Consider the following 16,985-nt stretch of genomic DNA (forward strand, 5'->3'; position numbering starts at 1 on the left):
GGAATTTATCGTAGCAATATTTGACTTTTTATATTCAAATTGAATTAAGCATACTGTAAATTGTTTTTTTTTTTTTTTCCAATGAATAGCAAGCCATGGCTTTTTCATCTTTGTCAATATATTCTTTCTGCTTTGTTTAATCCTTTTAAAAACATTATTCACAGTACTTTTGTTGATTTTATTGTTCAGCCTGTAAACATCCACTTTAGAGTATGGTACACACTTGAGACTTCTTGAATATCGAATAATACTTTACTTTTGCACTGCAATTCTCATTTGTTTGATTAAATGCAACACCATCTCAAGTGTATGGGACTAGTGGTCTGAGAATCTTTATAATCTTGAGGATCTAGATTCAGCATTGACCCCTGCATTTAAAATCAGCTAGGGTTAGGTTAAAAGGACATGCAGTTTGTGGTAATGTAAAAAGACACTATAATCATTCATGAAGATCTTCAAAAGTGGCATTACAATATCTTTTTCTCCTTCACTTCTTTCACTGTGGAAAATTTGTAACAATAATACCCTCCCCTGTGGAGAAACCCCATTTTAAGGGCTGCATCAAAGGTCATCCCATTCGCAAATTCCCTCATCGCAAATAAAAGACCAATTTTCAACCAAAAGTCTGTTTTAACGGCAACATCTCACTTTGCCACTAATGATCCGCAAACATCTACGAGGCCCGACCACTCCTGTTTTGGAACGGAGTCGTAAAATTTGCAGGATGTGTCTGGAGAAAGATGATGGTTGCTAGGCAACAGTCCTTGTTATGTCGCCTGATGCTGACGTGACTTTTCGGCAGAGTCATATGGATGGGGACGGTTCGTGATATGTCTCAACACAGCCGAACGCTTTCTCACCTTTCTCTGTGCGATCAGCACAGCGTGGCTTTAAAGAAACAGGCCATTAACGTCCAAAATTTATGGCAGCATTGCCGTCTTCTTGCTCGGTGAAGACACTACCATAGTGATGATCTTCATGGGTGCAAACACCAACCACTGTAACTCGAACTTCATTTTGATAGATATCTGCTGCACACAGTGTGCAACCACATTCACACATATTCTACAGGAGGGGTTCCCCCCCCCCAACAAAAAAAAACTAAATAAATAAATTATATATACATATGTGTATATATATATATATATATATATATATATATATATATATATATATAATGTATTTATATATATATAAAACACAAAAACAAGAAATGATAAACAGAAAAGAAAGGTAAAGATCTACATGTAATATGTACTTTGAAGGGCATGAGAATCAACAAAAACATGATAAACTGAATTCTCTTTCTGGACTCCTAGAGATGGATAAAATAAGATGGTGCTCATTTCAGGCAGATGGTTGGTGAGCTATCGTGATCTTACCCTTTAACTTCCCCCTGACTTTGTTGGCAGTTTTCTTGATGTCATTCATCAGTTCCTCCAGCTCCTCCTTCACTTCTGCAATAGACATGGAAAAAACACAAAACACAAGAGGACAACATTAAAAATGTGTCAATATTTTCACAAAATACAAATTACATTCAAAAGATATGAGTACCTGGGTCAGAAATGAATGCAACTGTCTGTAAATACAAGTAGTTGTCAAGAGGACAGTAGGACTTACATGTAGTGTGCAAGTGAAATATTGGGTGAAAATTTTGGGGTGTCATGGCAAAGTTCTGAGCTTTCATGGTCTATACACATGGCATAAAACTGCATGAGATAATTTACACAGCATTACAGTTACAAGTAGCTACAAATGTAGGTGCAGCAGTCCATTTTGCACTAACAACATGCTCTGCATTGAAAGATGAATTCATGATACAGTCAAGAGTTGGGTTTGTTCACACATACAATTGTGTAGAAAATGCAAATGTTTTAAGGTTCAACTGATTTGTTTGCATGGTCAACTGTACTCTGTATTATTGCAATAAATTACCATGTGGTACGTTCACATCAAAAGAAGACAGCATAATATTAATCCTTTGAGGAAGAGTCCCCGAGTATACTCTGGCAACTGTCTATGGGAAATGCGTGTTGTGATAGCAAAATCAGTATGACTACTTTGAGAAAGAACATATACCATGCATATATCCAAAGAATAGATACATCTTTGAGCTGTCCTCCCATCTATTTGATTTTGCTGATATCAAAGGATCATATACTTCACAGTATCTCAAATCCTGCTGTGAAAGCATTCAGGAAAATGTACAATGTAAGACGGTGTAATTCTGCTGTTTACATGATGTACAGAGCTCTGCAAATAAACTATGCTGTATGTGTACATAATTGCAATCCATGACCACATTCACAAAAATGCTCTGAACAACACATCAAAAATGAAGATCCCTAAAACAATGGCACTAATTTGTTTTTGTAGCATTTCTCTAATAAATTTGAACAGTTTTTGCAGCCACTCATTTTCAGATTAAAAAAAGAACATGTGACATAATTTCCTCTGAACCTAGGCTACAATGTATGAAATAAAGAAAAAAATGAACAAAAGCGTGCACATTCCACAATCACATTGCATGTTATATTCAGCACACTGCTAAGCATTTAAAATTCAACTAACACTGTGAATGTGGAATCTTCAGAACCACGTACATGTACCTTCTCACACTGGGTCCATAAGAGCCAATTTTTGCAGAAGGGGTATTGAGAAAACAAAAGTTGCAATTTAATCCACCAGATTTGCAGGAAATGAATGGCAGTTTCTATAACCTGCTATAAATTGAGCTGGGAGGTAACTGCAGACACCAACTTTTTGGCATACTGTAATACACTGCTTAGCTTCATTCAGACAAAAGTCTGCAAAATGAAAAGATCTTGAGTAGTATTGTATGAGATTTCAAGATTGATACCGGTATTCAATGTCATTATTGAAATCAAAATTTTGATATGTACTGTATAATGGGCTCTGATGACAGAGGCAGTGCAGAAGAGAAGGTCAGTCTCTTCTCCTTCCAAACTTCTTTCATTTTTGTGTCTGTAAATTGTCTTTTTAGGATTTCTTTACATATGTGTGAATTGACAAAGAAGACACATTTTATGATTATGCCTCTTTTATCATTACTCTGATAAAAAAGCAGCTTTTTACAAAGATCCCCTTCATATTTCTTCATCCCTACCAAAATAATCTATTTCAATTATTTCCCAGACGTAAGTGTGTGAAATACCAAAATTAATCACTTCTAGTTTCTACGAGAAGGTTCTTGTATTGACACAGGGTGATGCAAACCCACAGGCCTGGTTGCCAAGGGCAACAGAAATGCACTGTTGGGCAAGCAAACTGAGAGGTACCTACAAGTCTGTTAAAGGGGAATTCCATTGTGATATTATATTGCTTTGGATGAAAACAGAAAAATCAGAGAAGTAGATCAGTGAAAATTTGGGAAAAGAATTAAACAAGCAGGCAAAGTTATGAACTGATAAAGCTTAGAGAGTAAGAAAAACTGGCAACTCTGTGAGATGTACAGGTGTCGAGCAGCTCCCCCTTTGTTTTCTACACAAAATTTGACTTAAAGGACAAGTCCACCTTCATCATACATGTGGATTGTGTGAATGCAACAATATTAGTAGAACACATCAGTGACAGTTTGGGGAAAATCAGACAATCCGTTCAAAAGTTATGCATTTTTAAAGTATCTGCGCAGTCACTGCTGGATGAGAAGACTACTACAGTGTATGATGTCACATGCGTACAACGATATAAAGAAAATAAAAAGAGAATTTCACAAAATTTCACTTTTTGAATAAAGTGCACATTTCTTTGACTTGTTACTGACATCTACGCGTATATGTAATGTTAAAGGTAATATCATTCCCCCTGCCTTCTGAAAGAGAGAAGTCAAGTGTTCTTTTGTTATGCGAGAAAAGTGAAAATATGTTGAATTTTCTTTATTCTTTCTTTATATCGTTGTACACATGTGACATCACAAGCTAAAGTGGTCTTCTCATCCAGCCTTGACTGAGCAGAAACTTCAAAAATTCATAACTTTTGAATGGATTGTCTGATTTTCCTCAAACTCTCACTGATGTGTTCTACTAATATTGCTGCATTCACTCAACCCATTGTCCATGAAGGTGAACTTGTCCTTTAAATTTTATTTTTTCTCAGACATTTTGGCACAAACAGTACTTAACCGCTGAGGATGACGTGCAAAAACATATTACTCTTTTTATATACCAAGAACAGATCTGAAGAAAATCTTTGTTGCCAGAAAAATGAAAATGAGTGAAATTTTGCCAAGTACAACAAAAGGGGAGCAGCTCAACATCTATGTCACATAGAGTTGCCAATTTGTCTTACTCTTGAAACTTAATCACTTGATAACTACATGTATTTGTGTGTGTCTGATTTTTCTCAAAATTTTCACTGATCTACAAATGTACCTCTCTGATTTTTCTGCTTTCATACAAAGCAACATTATTATCAGGATGGAATTCTCCTTTGACTGTACAGGACACTTGCCCAAATACTGACTGTATGTCAGTATGATAGAAATACCTATACATGCCTGCAAGAAAGGTAGTTGGTGAAAGATAAGACGAGCCTCACGCAAGATATTAAAACCTCTGAATTCTGTTGTGACTGCACGCAGAGCGATATATATGCCCGGTGCAGAAGTCACAGACTTAAACTGAGCAAACAGGAATGCATCAGCATTTAGGGCTGGAGCATTTCTAACTACCGCATACAGCATTATGGAGTACCTCGTACCATTCTGGTGCCACTTGCTCATTTTCTGTTCCTCTCTTTCTCCCCCTTTCTTCCGACATCTCTCTTTTTTTCGTCGTTTTTTCCCCACTTTTCCCTGCACATGTACCAGTGTCAGCCCATGCACAGTGTAAGCTCCGACCGCACATGTATAATACAGCCAAGCTTGCTCACACACACACACACACACACACACACACACACCTCCCTGATACATCCACATGCAAGCTAACACACATGGTCACACACACACACATACGCATGCATCCAGCGCACCCCTTACACTCCTGTCTGCCCAGCTCACAAGAGCCCTCCTGCAGTATAGCCTAACTTTCCAGACTCTACTTTGCAAATATTGATCACAATCTGTCTTTTTGCATCACATAAAATGTACTCGTTGCACAATATATTTTGCGAGCGAAACAATTTTAAACTGGTACTTGAAAAAAAAATAAAATCCTCATGTCACTGAATTTTGCAATCAAGAACCAGTGGCAGTATGATAGGGAAGCATTATCCCTTTTCCAGAGAAAAACTAAGAGATTTCCCATCTCTGCATTTCATGTCGTTGCATTTCTCTTAACTGCGAAGCAGTGTTATCTCTGGGCTAAGTTTTCACAAATACTAGGCAATTCACAAAACCAACCAAAAATGCCACTAAACATACAATATACATTGAACAAAGTATTTTCTAGTACAACATAGTACTTCTCTAGTTAAGCTGCATGTGTTAAGAGTTTACTGAAAACTTGATTTAGGTTTAAAGATACTGCACACATGGATATATCCCAGTGTAGAAACTGTCAAGCACTTACCACAATGCTGTAACACAATAATGTATTTGCCCACAAAAAAAAAAGAAAATACATTATGCACAAATATTTTGTTCATTATTTTCTGAATACACGACATTACATGACAAATATCTAAATAACTATCAGAGAAATTGAAAACTTATTAAAAAAATAATAATAATTTTTATTTCAATAATGGACAGAGCATAAAAATTATTTTAAATGTGGCTTTGGAGTTATCTTCATTTCACAGCCGCTAGATTACGAGTACCTGGACTCATAACGTTGTGTTGCTCTCAAAGGGGTCTCTAAAGATGATAGCCAAATTTGGACTTGGGCCAGTCCAATATTCAGATATTCAACTGTAAGATGGGGGGGGGGGGGTTAACTGATTGTAGTCAACTGTAAAATGTGACTTTCAGAGAAAATTAATTCAATTACCCAACATAGTAGCATCAATATTGAAGGTTACATTATACAATGCATATAGTGATGCTACAGTGTACATCGCTACTATGCTACATATGTACTGTACTAAACCTTCAGCGGCTTACTGTAAAACGAATAATGTTTGCGTGCATTTCAATTTGCATTTGATGCCAGTGGCAAGTCGCGAAAATTTCATGCTGCAAGAAAGGCCGTCGGCTCCAATTCGCGAAATTTTCATGCCGCGACTATATCGTATTTTACAGTATACACAGCTGCATATTTGAGAAACATTGGACAGCAAAGAAGAGATACCCGGTCTGGACTTGGAGACTAATACTTCTAGCACTGGCTGCTTGCCTCCCCTCACCTCTGCATGCTAATGAATGAATATACCCAATGGGACATTACCCGAGAGATCGTATCTGCATGGCAGAAATTTTGTACGCAACCCACTTTACCACTTCCTCTCCCCCTTACCCCCCCCCCTCAACCCCTCCCCCCCCCCCCCAATTTTCCTCACCCTTCATACTGGTTCTACGGCTCTCTCTCTTACCCCCTCCCTCTCCCAAGCTAGTTTTCTTCACGAACTGAACGTTGTGACCTTACTCGCCGAGACTTTATCCATCACCGTCGGATTTTTTTGAAAACAAAAACAAAAACAAAAAACAATCCCACGTCCACTTCTCGCGGTCTGTCGACTTTAGGCCATAATCACTGCAAGTCTGAACCAAATCTACAAATCAGAAGAGTACAATGTAATGAAAAAGTAGAAACTGGAGAAAACAATCTCGCGCTGAGAAGACCAAGTAGTTCTGAGACGCGAGTGTTCCTTCAAGAATGTTCTGAATGGTTCACAACTGCTTGTATTTCCTGCGTTTCCTGTCAGTGGTGCCACTTAGAAATCCAATAATATGGACTCCAATTTCACAAGAGGCAAACTTCCTCCCTCCGCCACCCCTCCCCCAACCCCCTCCCCCCACCACCACCATCTCCACCATTTCAGCAAAATGATCCATGTTGCATTTACAGGATGAAATAGTGATGCATACAGTGAGAACAAGCTGCTAATGAATGGGACAGATACCAAGTGTACATTGATACATTAGTCTCACAGGCGAGTATACAGTATGCTCAAAAGTCTTGATGTTTAATCTGATTTTTTTTTTTTTTTTTGTCATCAGCTGTAAAGCTCACTTCTTGAAGAGTATCTACAAACTGTCAAATGATACACGCATGAATAATTCTTCTTGTTGGTCAAACCTTTTGCTGTTCTCTTTACCTTAATGTCTAAAGATCTCTTTCTTTTTTAATTTCGATATACAGAGAAACAAATCACTGCTGTTTCATTTTGCTGTCACAGCAAAGCTATGTTTATAATAATTCCATGAGTGCATACATCAAACAGAAGGAGCACTGCTCATAGTTGCTTTGTCTTCCATACACTTTATGCTATTATCAGGTTTTACATTACATAGTGTAACACAACATACATGTACACTGTGCTGTTAAATACTGTATACGCCGAATATTTCGTGAGGTTTTTATTTTCATGAATTTCGCGAGTCAGGTGCTATTCACGAAATTTAAGACACAGGAAAATATTGACTCTGATCCCATTGTGACTGTGACGTATGAGTGTACACTTATCCGTTCAGTACAGGACTCCACAATCACGAATTTAACCACTCGCGAAATCGTCGGGAAGTCCCGATTCGCGAAAATTTAGACTCACGAAATATACGGCGTATACAGTAAACAAGAGAGAGTGTTTGTATTAGAGACAGATTGTGAGAGAGAAAGAAATAGAGAGAGAGAAAAGGCTTTGTGTTCAGAGCTCTCGGCTTTCCTGGGTGTGTCACTATCTTCCCCAGATGTGAACTCACTTTATATTAATCAAACCAGCCCGGCCGAGCCCACTGCTGTTTAGAGTACACAAACATGGCCTGAGAGCTGGAGTGCACTTAAAGGCAACCAGTTCTTCCTTCCCTCTGTTCAGGCTTAAAGGGCAAGTCAACCATGCCATGCCCTTTCCTTGGTTTTATCATATTGCTTTTGTGTCTTTGTTCCTTCAAGAATAACTTAAACTACATGTAGATTATGCTTTTCCATTTGTTTTTTCAGGTCTTTAACATAGCAACAATCTGCCTTTTTTTTTTTTTATTTATTACAACAGATGTATATGTACAATAATTTGTAGGCAAAGGTCCAAAGAAATCTAGAGTAAATTTTTAAGAACTATCATGCATCAATAGTATATCTGCCATGGCCTACCTAATATTGAGACTGAGATCAGTGAGGGAAGTCCTGCTGACAAGAACCAAGGAGGTTTAAGAGATTGAGTTCCAACTGGCTGTAATTATTCAAACAGTTGTCACTTTTCTATTGATGTACAAAAGAATTCCACAGGTGCATCTGTGCCTTTGGTGGCGGGGTTTGATGCCGCCGTCTTGCTGAGCAATCTGAAGATTCATTTTGAACATGAACTTAATGTTGGCTATATTTTGGTTGTTTATCTATTAAATGAAACAAAATCTCACTTAATGATAAAGCTCATTAAACAAAGGTCAAGCCTTTCAAGAAATATGTGCAAAAGTGTAAATCAGAGCTGTATCATGTGAAAGTGTTTAAAACTGTACCCTCCCGGAAAGCCGGTTTTATCACTTTTCCACTTCATTCCTCCAAATAAAACTGATATGGAATAATCTTCGAGTATAATTCTATATTAATAGATATATCAGATTAGTGGCCGGGCACGGCCAGTCGAGTAATTTTCATTTTCATTTCATCATTTTTTGCGCAATTTCTATTCGCGCATCCCTGTGTCTTTACCATTATATACCACCTATCTTTTATAAGTAGGGATGGCGAAAAGTAATTACCATCACAAAGACATATTTTCGTTAGAAAGTGGCAGATGATTATGCAATGAGACATGAGTCAATTGTCTTCCTATCTGCGCGGCAGATCCAGTTTGCCACATGCTTCAAATACATTATGTACTTTCGAGTGGCGGCATCAAACGTGACTTCAAAGGAAATACGACAGTTGTGACTCCATTCTCTTGAACCTCCTTGCAAGAACTATACAAGGGAATTCCACAACATAATGAGTAAACTCTATACATGTGTATTTGTAACATCAAGTGTTCCATGCTGTAACTACAGCAAAACCTCTCACTACAATAGTGTTATCACAAAGTGAGCTACATTTGTGAGACAGCTTTGTGAGCTAGTGGCATTCAATGGGTATCAACACAATAGCACAGTCAACCTTACCAGTGCTTAACTGCATTACACTCAAATTGCCCTTGCAACAGCCAGTCACTATAAATCAATTATTCACACAAACGGCCATTTCATTTGCTGCACACAATGCGTGTTAAAAGTGAGGGTGTGTATAGTAGATAGATATGCACAGAAATGACTTCAAAAAGAGATGATACAATAATCTTCACTCATTGCCGCATCTTCCTTGTTTGCATAGCACAATCTCAACCCCTATGCAAATAGTATCAGGGTCATGGCTATTTCACACAGTGTTAGGGATAGTGAGCAATTCTCTGTGAAACACTACACAGATATATTGCCTTTTCAGGGGTGTAATACATCACCTTTACATCCCCACACATGTAGGACTTATAGTTTGCTCGTGAGGTTATATTTTCTCTGAAGCTCACAGCACTGAGGGAAAATACAATGTGTATATTGGCCAAAGGGGAAACATGCTGTAATTCCGAAGGGACTGTGAAGTGTTAAATCACAATCATAGACAAGGCAATGCTTTTAATATAAAACTTTATGTTCTATAGATACACTACACTATATTTCATTATACATTATAGCGTGGAGTCACTCAAGTTTGGATGGTTGCAAAGCTGTATTGTGCCATTGGCATCCACTCAAATTTTGAAATTATTGCCTGAAGTGACGTCACTGCTCACAATATAATTTTTTTTTAATCCTCAGTGCATTAGTCACTTGATTGCATCATGACCTTCCACCAACTAGCTGATGACCAATTGATATTTAATTTAGTGTACAGTAGGTATAAGAGCAGTGAAGACACTTTTCTATTACCTTTGTCTCATCAGAGCTAGTTGCCATCAAGTCTCTTCAATCATTTTGGTAGAAAGATTGATTAGGTGTTTGAGAGTGCCACCAAAACACCAACAATGCATCCCACTGCACCCCACCCCCACATAAACACTTACAATTACTGATGCACACACGCACATGCACGCAAGCACACACACGCACACACACACACATAACACAAACACACAGTCTGAAGACTTGGCTGACCAGGAGTGTACATAATGTATCATTCCCGGCGGAAGCCCCAGAGTCCGCTTGACTTGAGCCAATTTGATGCGTTCTGTCACGTAATTAGCTTTCCAGGCCCGATTCACATGTGGCAGGAGAGGCATCTTCCTGTGTTGGGCATGACGGCCCAAAGTGTCGGGCATTGCGCAACTTTCCCCAGCTAGTTAATCCATTGCTTACCAAAACTGGAAATGCTGTGATAAATACACAATGGCTACGACAAGTAACATTACTATGACACCATGGGTTAAAAAAAAGAACAACAACAATGAATGCGACCTGTACTTGTTGGCCATGCTTTTCAAGAAATACCCTGTCAGATGATGTGGGCAAAGCACGATATGGCTGAGTGTGAAATAAAACTTTATTCTGTCATTAAATAGAATCCGCTCCTCAGCTAAATTTGGTGCATGCCCAACAGAAAGTTCTTTGGGCAAAACGGATTTCTGATCCAGGAAACAGAGAAATATATTCAAATTGATCATCATCTTCATCACCATCAACATCACAAAAATATCACTACCATCATTTGCTAGTCAAATGAAGTGACAGAAAATGTTATAAAGTGAAAACATAGTCCTGGTAAGGGTTTGGTTTTTTCGCATTCTCGTCGTTAACCGTCTAATATCTTGTTATTACGCTATTCCGCACATTTCTTAGGCATACATACACATTTGGGAGTGAAATTTCACAACTTTTGCAGGCATACCAGAACTATGTTTTGGCTTTAACATGTAGCAAATCTTATGTGTATAATCATGTACACATCCCCCTTCCCCATATCACTGTACTGTTTGCAATCATGGTAATAGCCAATGTGATCAACACAAACAATGGCTTGATTCATGAATTACGAACAAATTGTACATCTTGTGCTACATACTTGTTCACAGAAGTGAAGAAAAATGCAATGTTTTCCATTTTAATAATAAAATACTGTACTACTGCTGCAAAGAAACAACATTAACAACAAAAAAAAAAAACGTCTTGCATTGCTAATACCTATAAAATCTACACATAAACCAAAGTAGTTTACAATAGTATGAATGCATGGACATAATACAAAAGTGTACTGATGTTGGTGTCCAAAATATTTAATAGATAAACCAGTGCAATGTTACAATTTAACAAACAAATTACATGGGGCTGCAATTAATACTTTCTGAGAGATAGTTCAAGACTGACTGTACAGTAGGTGATATTCATTGCACAGGCAAATCTTCCTCTCAGTGTGAAAGGGGGTCGATTGACGAGATTGAGAAGTGGAGCAATAGGCTTTGCCCACGTCTGCTCTAGACTCCCGCCAATAGCTGTGGGAGACCTTGGGCACATCTTCCAATCCTAAGTGAATATCACACCAATCAACCAAGTTAGCAAATCAGGAAAGTCAAGGTGGCTCACTCATTTCCAGCGCAGCCATCATTTTTTTTTTAAATCTTTCTCTCCCTGCTGTCATTTTTGTTTAGATTTTTATTTTTCATCTCCTAAGGGAAGAGATCGGAGGTAGGAGGAGAACGGGGGGGGGGGGGGGGGGATGAGAGAGTGATGAGTAGAGGATATCATCACAAGAGAAGGTTGTTTGTCATTGTGGTATTAATGGCTGTCATATTTAGGATTGAAAGATACAAGAGAACATCCTGAGCACAGTGGGGAGGGAAGGGGGTGGGGTGGAAAAAGGGAAGGATGCCACCGGTGGGGTATTCGGTACTCATCTACAAACATACACACACAAACACACACACACACACACACACACAATCAGTCCCAACAATGTACCAGAAATGGAAAAAATGCTACAATTTGCCAGATATTACAATCAAGAATTTGTGTTTTGGTGTACCTGCATCATGGCAAACTTTCCCATGGGTTATAACTGGAAACCACAAAATAAAGCCACTGTGTTACTATATATGAACAAAGTACCGGGTAAGAAATGTATGGAAGAAAAATGAAGGCTGCTATACCCAATAAGTATACCGTAAAAATTATAGAGTGGTTTCGACTGGTGTTTTGCATGATTGCAGCTCTCTGTTATTTGCTTTCATGTATTTTCACTGATTAGCAGATCTCTCTACAACTGTACAGACAGATAGCCTCTGACACTCATGGATCCCAGACTATCAATAAAACTCGACAATACAGCTTTACTTAATATATGTAGACCTGAATATACATTGCACAGACTGTAAGAACGACCCAAGTCCAATTTTTGGCCAAATTCAGTTTGGTATGGGAAATTGTAGCTTGCATGGACTCATCTTATGTATACATAAAATTGTAAATGATAAATCCTAATCACCCCCAGAAGTGCCTGAAATGAATGAGTGAAAACTTATATGACTGTAAGAATGACCCAAGTCCAGGACTTGGGTCATTCTTACATTCATATTATAGCGCCCTCTCTCAACGCTTCTCTCATCTAATACAGCAGCCTATACTCTATATGATTCAAAGAACGACCCAAGTCCATATGATTCAAAGAACGACCTAAGTCCATCACACAAAATGGCCTCTCCACAATTAATGTAAATGTTAATTGTCATAATAATATATGTTCTAATTTGTGTATACAATGTTGCCTTCCCATCACAGTTAAATAGAATATTATTGGACAAATAAAAAAGATATGAAGTTTTTTTAAGTTTACTCGAAATGACCTTCCATGGACTTGGGTCATTCTTATATTCAGATACTCATATGTGTATAGCAATGTACCACTAAAAACTCAGATGTTTTATGGTTTCTGCTCTTGCAGTTTGTTTTCCAAGATGAGCAAACATCTCTTGTTTTGGAACCATTACAATTGTCCTCCGTGTGGAGCTACATGTAAGGATGTGTCTTCGTACAAGTTTAAGACATGATTCTCCCACTTAAACATCTTCAACAGTCACTATCCTTTATACATGTATGCAGGCACTGACACTGCATTGCCATAGCTGTGGATGAGCAAGCCCCCAAAAGATGCCTCCGACGATCGGCGTTTCCCCTCGCTGTCAAGGCAACAAGATTTACTGGGCCGTATGCCGAACCCCTTTGCATCTTCATCTTCACCCTCTTCTTGTTCTTCTCCCTTGCCTCTTTGTCACCTCCTTTTTCATCTTTTTCTTTTGTTTTTGGGGAGGGGAGGGGTGGGGGAGCGGGCTGGTGCCCCCGGGGCCCCTTACATTGTACACCTGTATCTGATTACTGAGGGCAGCCAGTACATAGGAGGGGCAGCAGCGAAAAAACACACATCCATACCTGTAACAGTGCACAAATCTCATGAAGGGGAAAACAGTACAGCTTCAATACATATCATCGTCTCCATATCCTTATTTCTTACTCTGCAACTCATGGATGAAGAATTTTTTTTTTCTTCTTGCCCCCTCCCCAGTCTTCAGGCTTTCATATGAAATTTTGCAAGGTCTGAAATTCAATACTGCATATTTAGATATGCTCATAAATGTTTCAGTTTGTGTCATTATATAGTGATTTCTTTCCTACAATTCCTTAATATTTGAATTCTACCTTGCATGGAAGAGCACAACATGAGCAGATTATTATACTTCTACAGTGTATACCTATATTCATACTGAATCACCCACTTCAATCCAATGTACAAGACTAGTTTTCACAGCTGACGATCGAAAGAACTGTATCAAATGGGATGGCTATGAATTGCACAGGCTGGTCTGACTCAGAATTTCATATATTCAGAATTCTGCGTAATGCTTCAGGAAAACGTTCACACCAAGTACTTGAAGGTTCTTGCGAGAGGCCCCATTCAGAAAAATTATCAAAGTGTTTACGAACTTCTTCAGGCCGGCCCCCAAGTCTACGCGCGAGATTCATATCATAATTTGCTGACAGACAATTGTATTCCACGACTAGCTGGCCTGCGCTATTCGTGGCTTTTCAAATGTACTGTGGCAGGCAACCAATGAGGATAGATTCAATGGAAGAGTCATAATATCTGCCGATCGGTTTCCCTTTTTGAAGGCATAATTAACCATTTGCAGATGAAACAAAAACTCAGCAATAATGCTTTGAAATACAATGTAGTTTTAAAATGTGAGTTAGGGATACAAACAACCACTGTAAAAATTTGAATTCATATTTATAATCAAAGTTTAGTGTTGTTAAATACACAAAATGTGAACAATAGTTATAATAAAAATGTTTCCAGACCAAACCGTCTACAGTTATGGTTTATTGAGAAAAACACTCACATAAAAATCTCTTTCAAATATTTTGGGCTTTATTGCAAAAATGTTATATGGTAGGATGTTTTGAGATAGAACAGACCTACACATATGCATCAAATGTGATAACTTGAACATTTTTTAAATCACTGCTCCTAAAGGTAAACTGGACCTTTAAGAGATGCATGAATATATAGAGTGAGCTGCCATGTGAGGATGGGGGGAAGGGCGGGCAGGCAGGCAGGCAGGCAGACCCGGTGGAGGAGAAGAGTGCAGTGGAGGAGAGATGAGTGGGGTGGGAAAGAGGACAGACCGAGATGCAGAAACATGCATGCAGCTGAGGCGAGGGTGCCACATAACACATGTGCACACACGACCCAGCTATTTAAGCCTGGCACACCAGGAAAATCAATTTCTATCGATACGGGCTCGGCGTGACTCCACGTTGGTGTAACGCGCTCCACACCCAGTATTAGCTCCTGCCTCCTAACCCCATTTGGCATTACTTTGCAGCCACTCCGCAGATCAGTTCTTCCCTCTTTTCGATTTCAATGTATTTCATATAAATATTCTTTTTTTTTTTCTATGAATTCCCCTTTTTTGGTACTCTGCTATTTACGCAACTTGCAAAGTAAGTCTTTATATTGCAGCAATAATGCACATTGAGAGAATTTGATAATCATGAGGGATTGCTAATGGGGAAGGCTGCTGTATTGTTGTACATTATAAAACTCATGTTATTTTAGCTGTATCTCACCCTCAATTTTATCCTCGCCATCAACTGTCATGCCTTTGCACATCTACAATGTACAATGCACAAATACATTGTATAAGCCTCTTTCATCAATTTTATGTGAAATACAGAGTCACCATCCCTTCCAAAGAGAATGTACAATGTAACGATTAGAGATATAAATTGTATCTAATGCTGAGTCTGCCTACTATGCAGGACACATGTTATGAGGGGGATTACAGGTTGCTGCAGCAAAATCTTATTTTCTTTAACTACTGTACACACATGCACATATATACACACATGTGTATTACTTTTTATTCTTCTGTGAGCTAATATATTTCCCATCACTTTTTCTCCCTTTCTCCCTCTCTCTCTTTCTTTTTCTCTCTTTCCATCTCTCTACAATGATGCTCTTCTTGTATTAAACCATGAAGTTACAGAAAAATGACACTATGACTGCAATGTACATTGGAACATGTCATTTACTGTAAACTTATTCTTGAACAGTCTTTGAAAATCTCAACATACATGTACAGTCATACATGTAGTTTACAGAACACACAATATCGTTTTAATTGTACCTGCATGGGTCTAATGTATGAAAACTTATACAACTGTACATCTTACATGTATTATTAGATAGATCTAGATTTCTTTGAATCAAAATCATCATTGACACAACAACATTGAGTGCCAGTTTAGTTCATGTTTAAGTGATTTTATGTTCCATGCACAAAAGAGGAACTGGGATTGGAAAACACTGGTGCAATGTACTGAGCACTGTATTATTGACACTGTACTTGAAACAACGGGAAAACCCACAGAAAACTGTAGAATCTATAGCTTCCTGTAATACGTGTATAGTACTACATGTATGCACCAGGCACTATCCAAATGCTGTTGGGTAATTTACTTCAGCAGGCTGGGTTTCTCGTTATGAACTTTCTCGCAGGCTGCCGCACGAGCGTGTGCGTGTGTGTTTGCGTCGGACTTCTTTCATCATTCCCTGATGCCACAGTAAGCGAAAATTTGCCCGACAAGAAGTGCACCGCCCGTTCCCACACTTACAACAAAGAATGCAAAGTTTGCAGAGGAGAGCTAAGATTAAAACACATACTTTCAGAGCGGTAGCATTATATTTCAACAGTTATCAGGGTTGAAAGTGAAGAGTGTGTAAAGGGTTTAAGAAATTGAAGGGACCTCTGAGATATCGTCTACACTGTAGGCCTATAAACAGTAATCCCACAACTCTACAAAAAAAAAAGTGTTCAAGAAAAATGAATTGATACGGTAACCCAATTGTTTTATCATACCAAATTAAATATCAAATGGGGTTGTAGGTACTGGTATAGGTATATGTTTTGAAGTATGATACTTCTCTGTCCTTTTTTATTATTATTTTTTTCTTTCTTTTTTTTTTTTTTTACTTGTGAATACATTTTGAGCAATTTCATAAATCAACAACAACAACTAAGATGTTTCCCTGACATGACCAGAAGATTGTAATCAAAATTTCGCAGTAAACCAGGGCTACACACTAAACCATTTTTCCTACTGGTCTGACCTTTCCTATCAGACCAGGAGATTTTTATCTAGTTTTTTCCATTTTAACTGGTCTGAACCTAAAATTTACCAGCCCTGTTCTTATTTTGGCTGTTCTCCCCCCCCCCCCCTCCCCCCGAAAAAAGCGTTATTTTGAATTATTACCAGTCATGTCAGACCAGTATATTTGGCAATTCCAGAAAAGTTACTGGCCCGACAGTGATTTTTAACGGTCTGGGACTGTCGGACTGGTGCCAGTGTT

At 38.4% G+C, this 16,985-nt stretch overlaps 1 protein-coding gene across 2 annotated transcripts in view; it reads right to left on the reverse strand.

Annotated features, from left to right (window-relative positions):
• Positions 1–16,985, reverse strand: part of LOC140226938 (syntaxin-like) — a 100,417-nt gene that overhangs the window by 44,696 nt on the left and 38,736 nt on the right. For both annotated transcript variants that reach the window (XM_072307366.1, XM_072307367.1), the window contains exon 4: positions 1,383–1,457. In XM_072307366.1, coding sequence (XP_072163467.1) covers positions 1,383–1,457 — 75 coding nt within the window. The remainder of the gene's footprint in view (positions 1–1,382; positions 1,458–16,985) is intronic.

The sequence above is a fragment of the Diadema setosum genome, chromosome 4 (genome assembly GCF_964275005.1).
Source record: "Diadema setosum chromosome 4, eeDiaSeto1, whole genome shotgun sequence".
Taxonomy (NCBI): domain Eukaryota; kingdom Metazoa; phylum Echinodermata; class Echinoidea; order Diadematoida; family Diadematidae; genus Diadema; species Diadema setosum.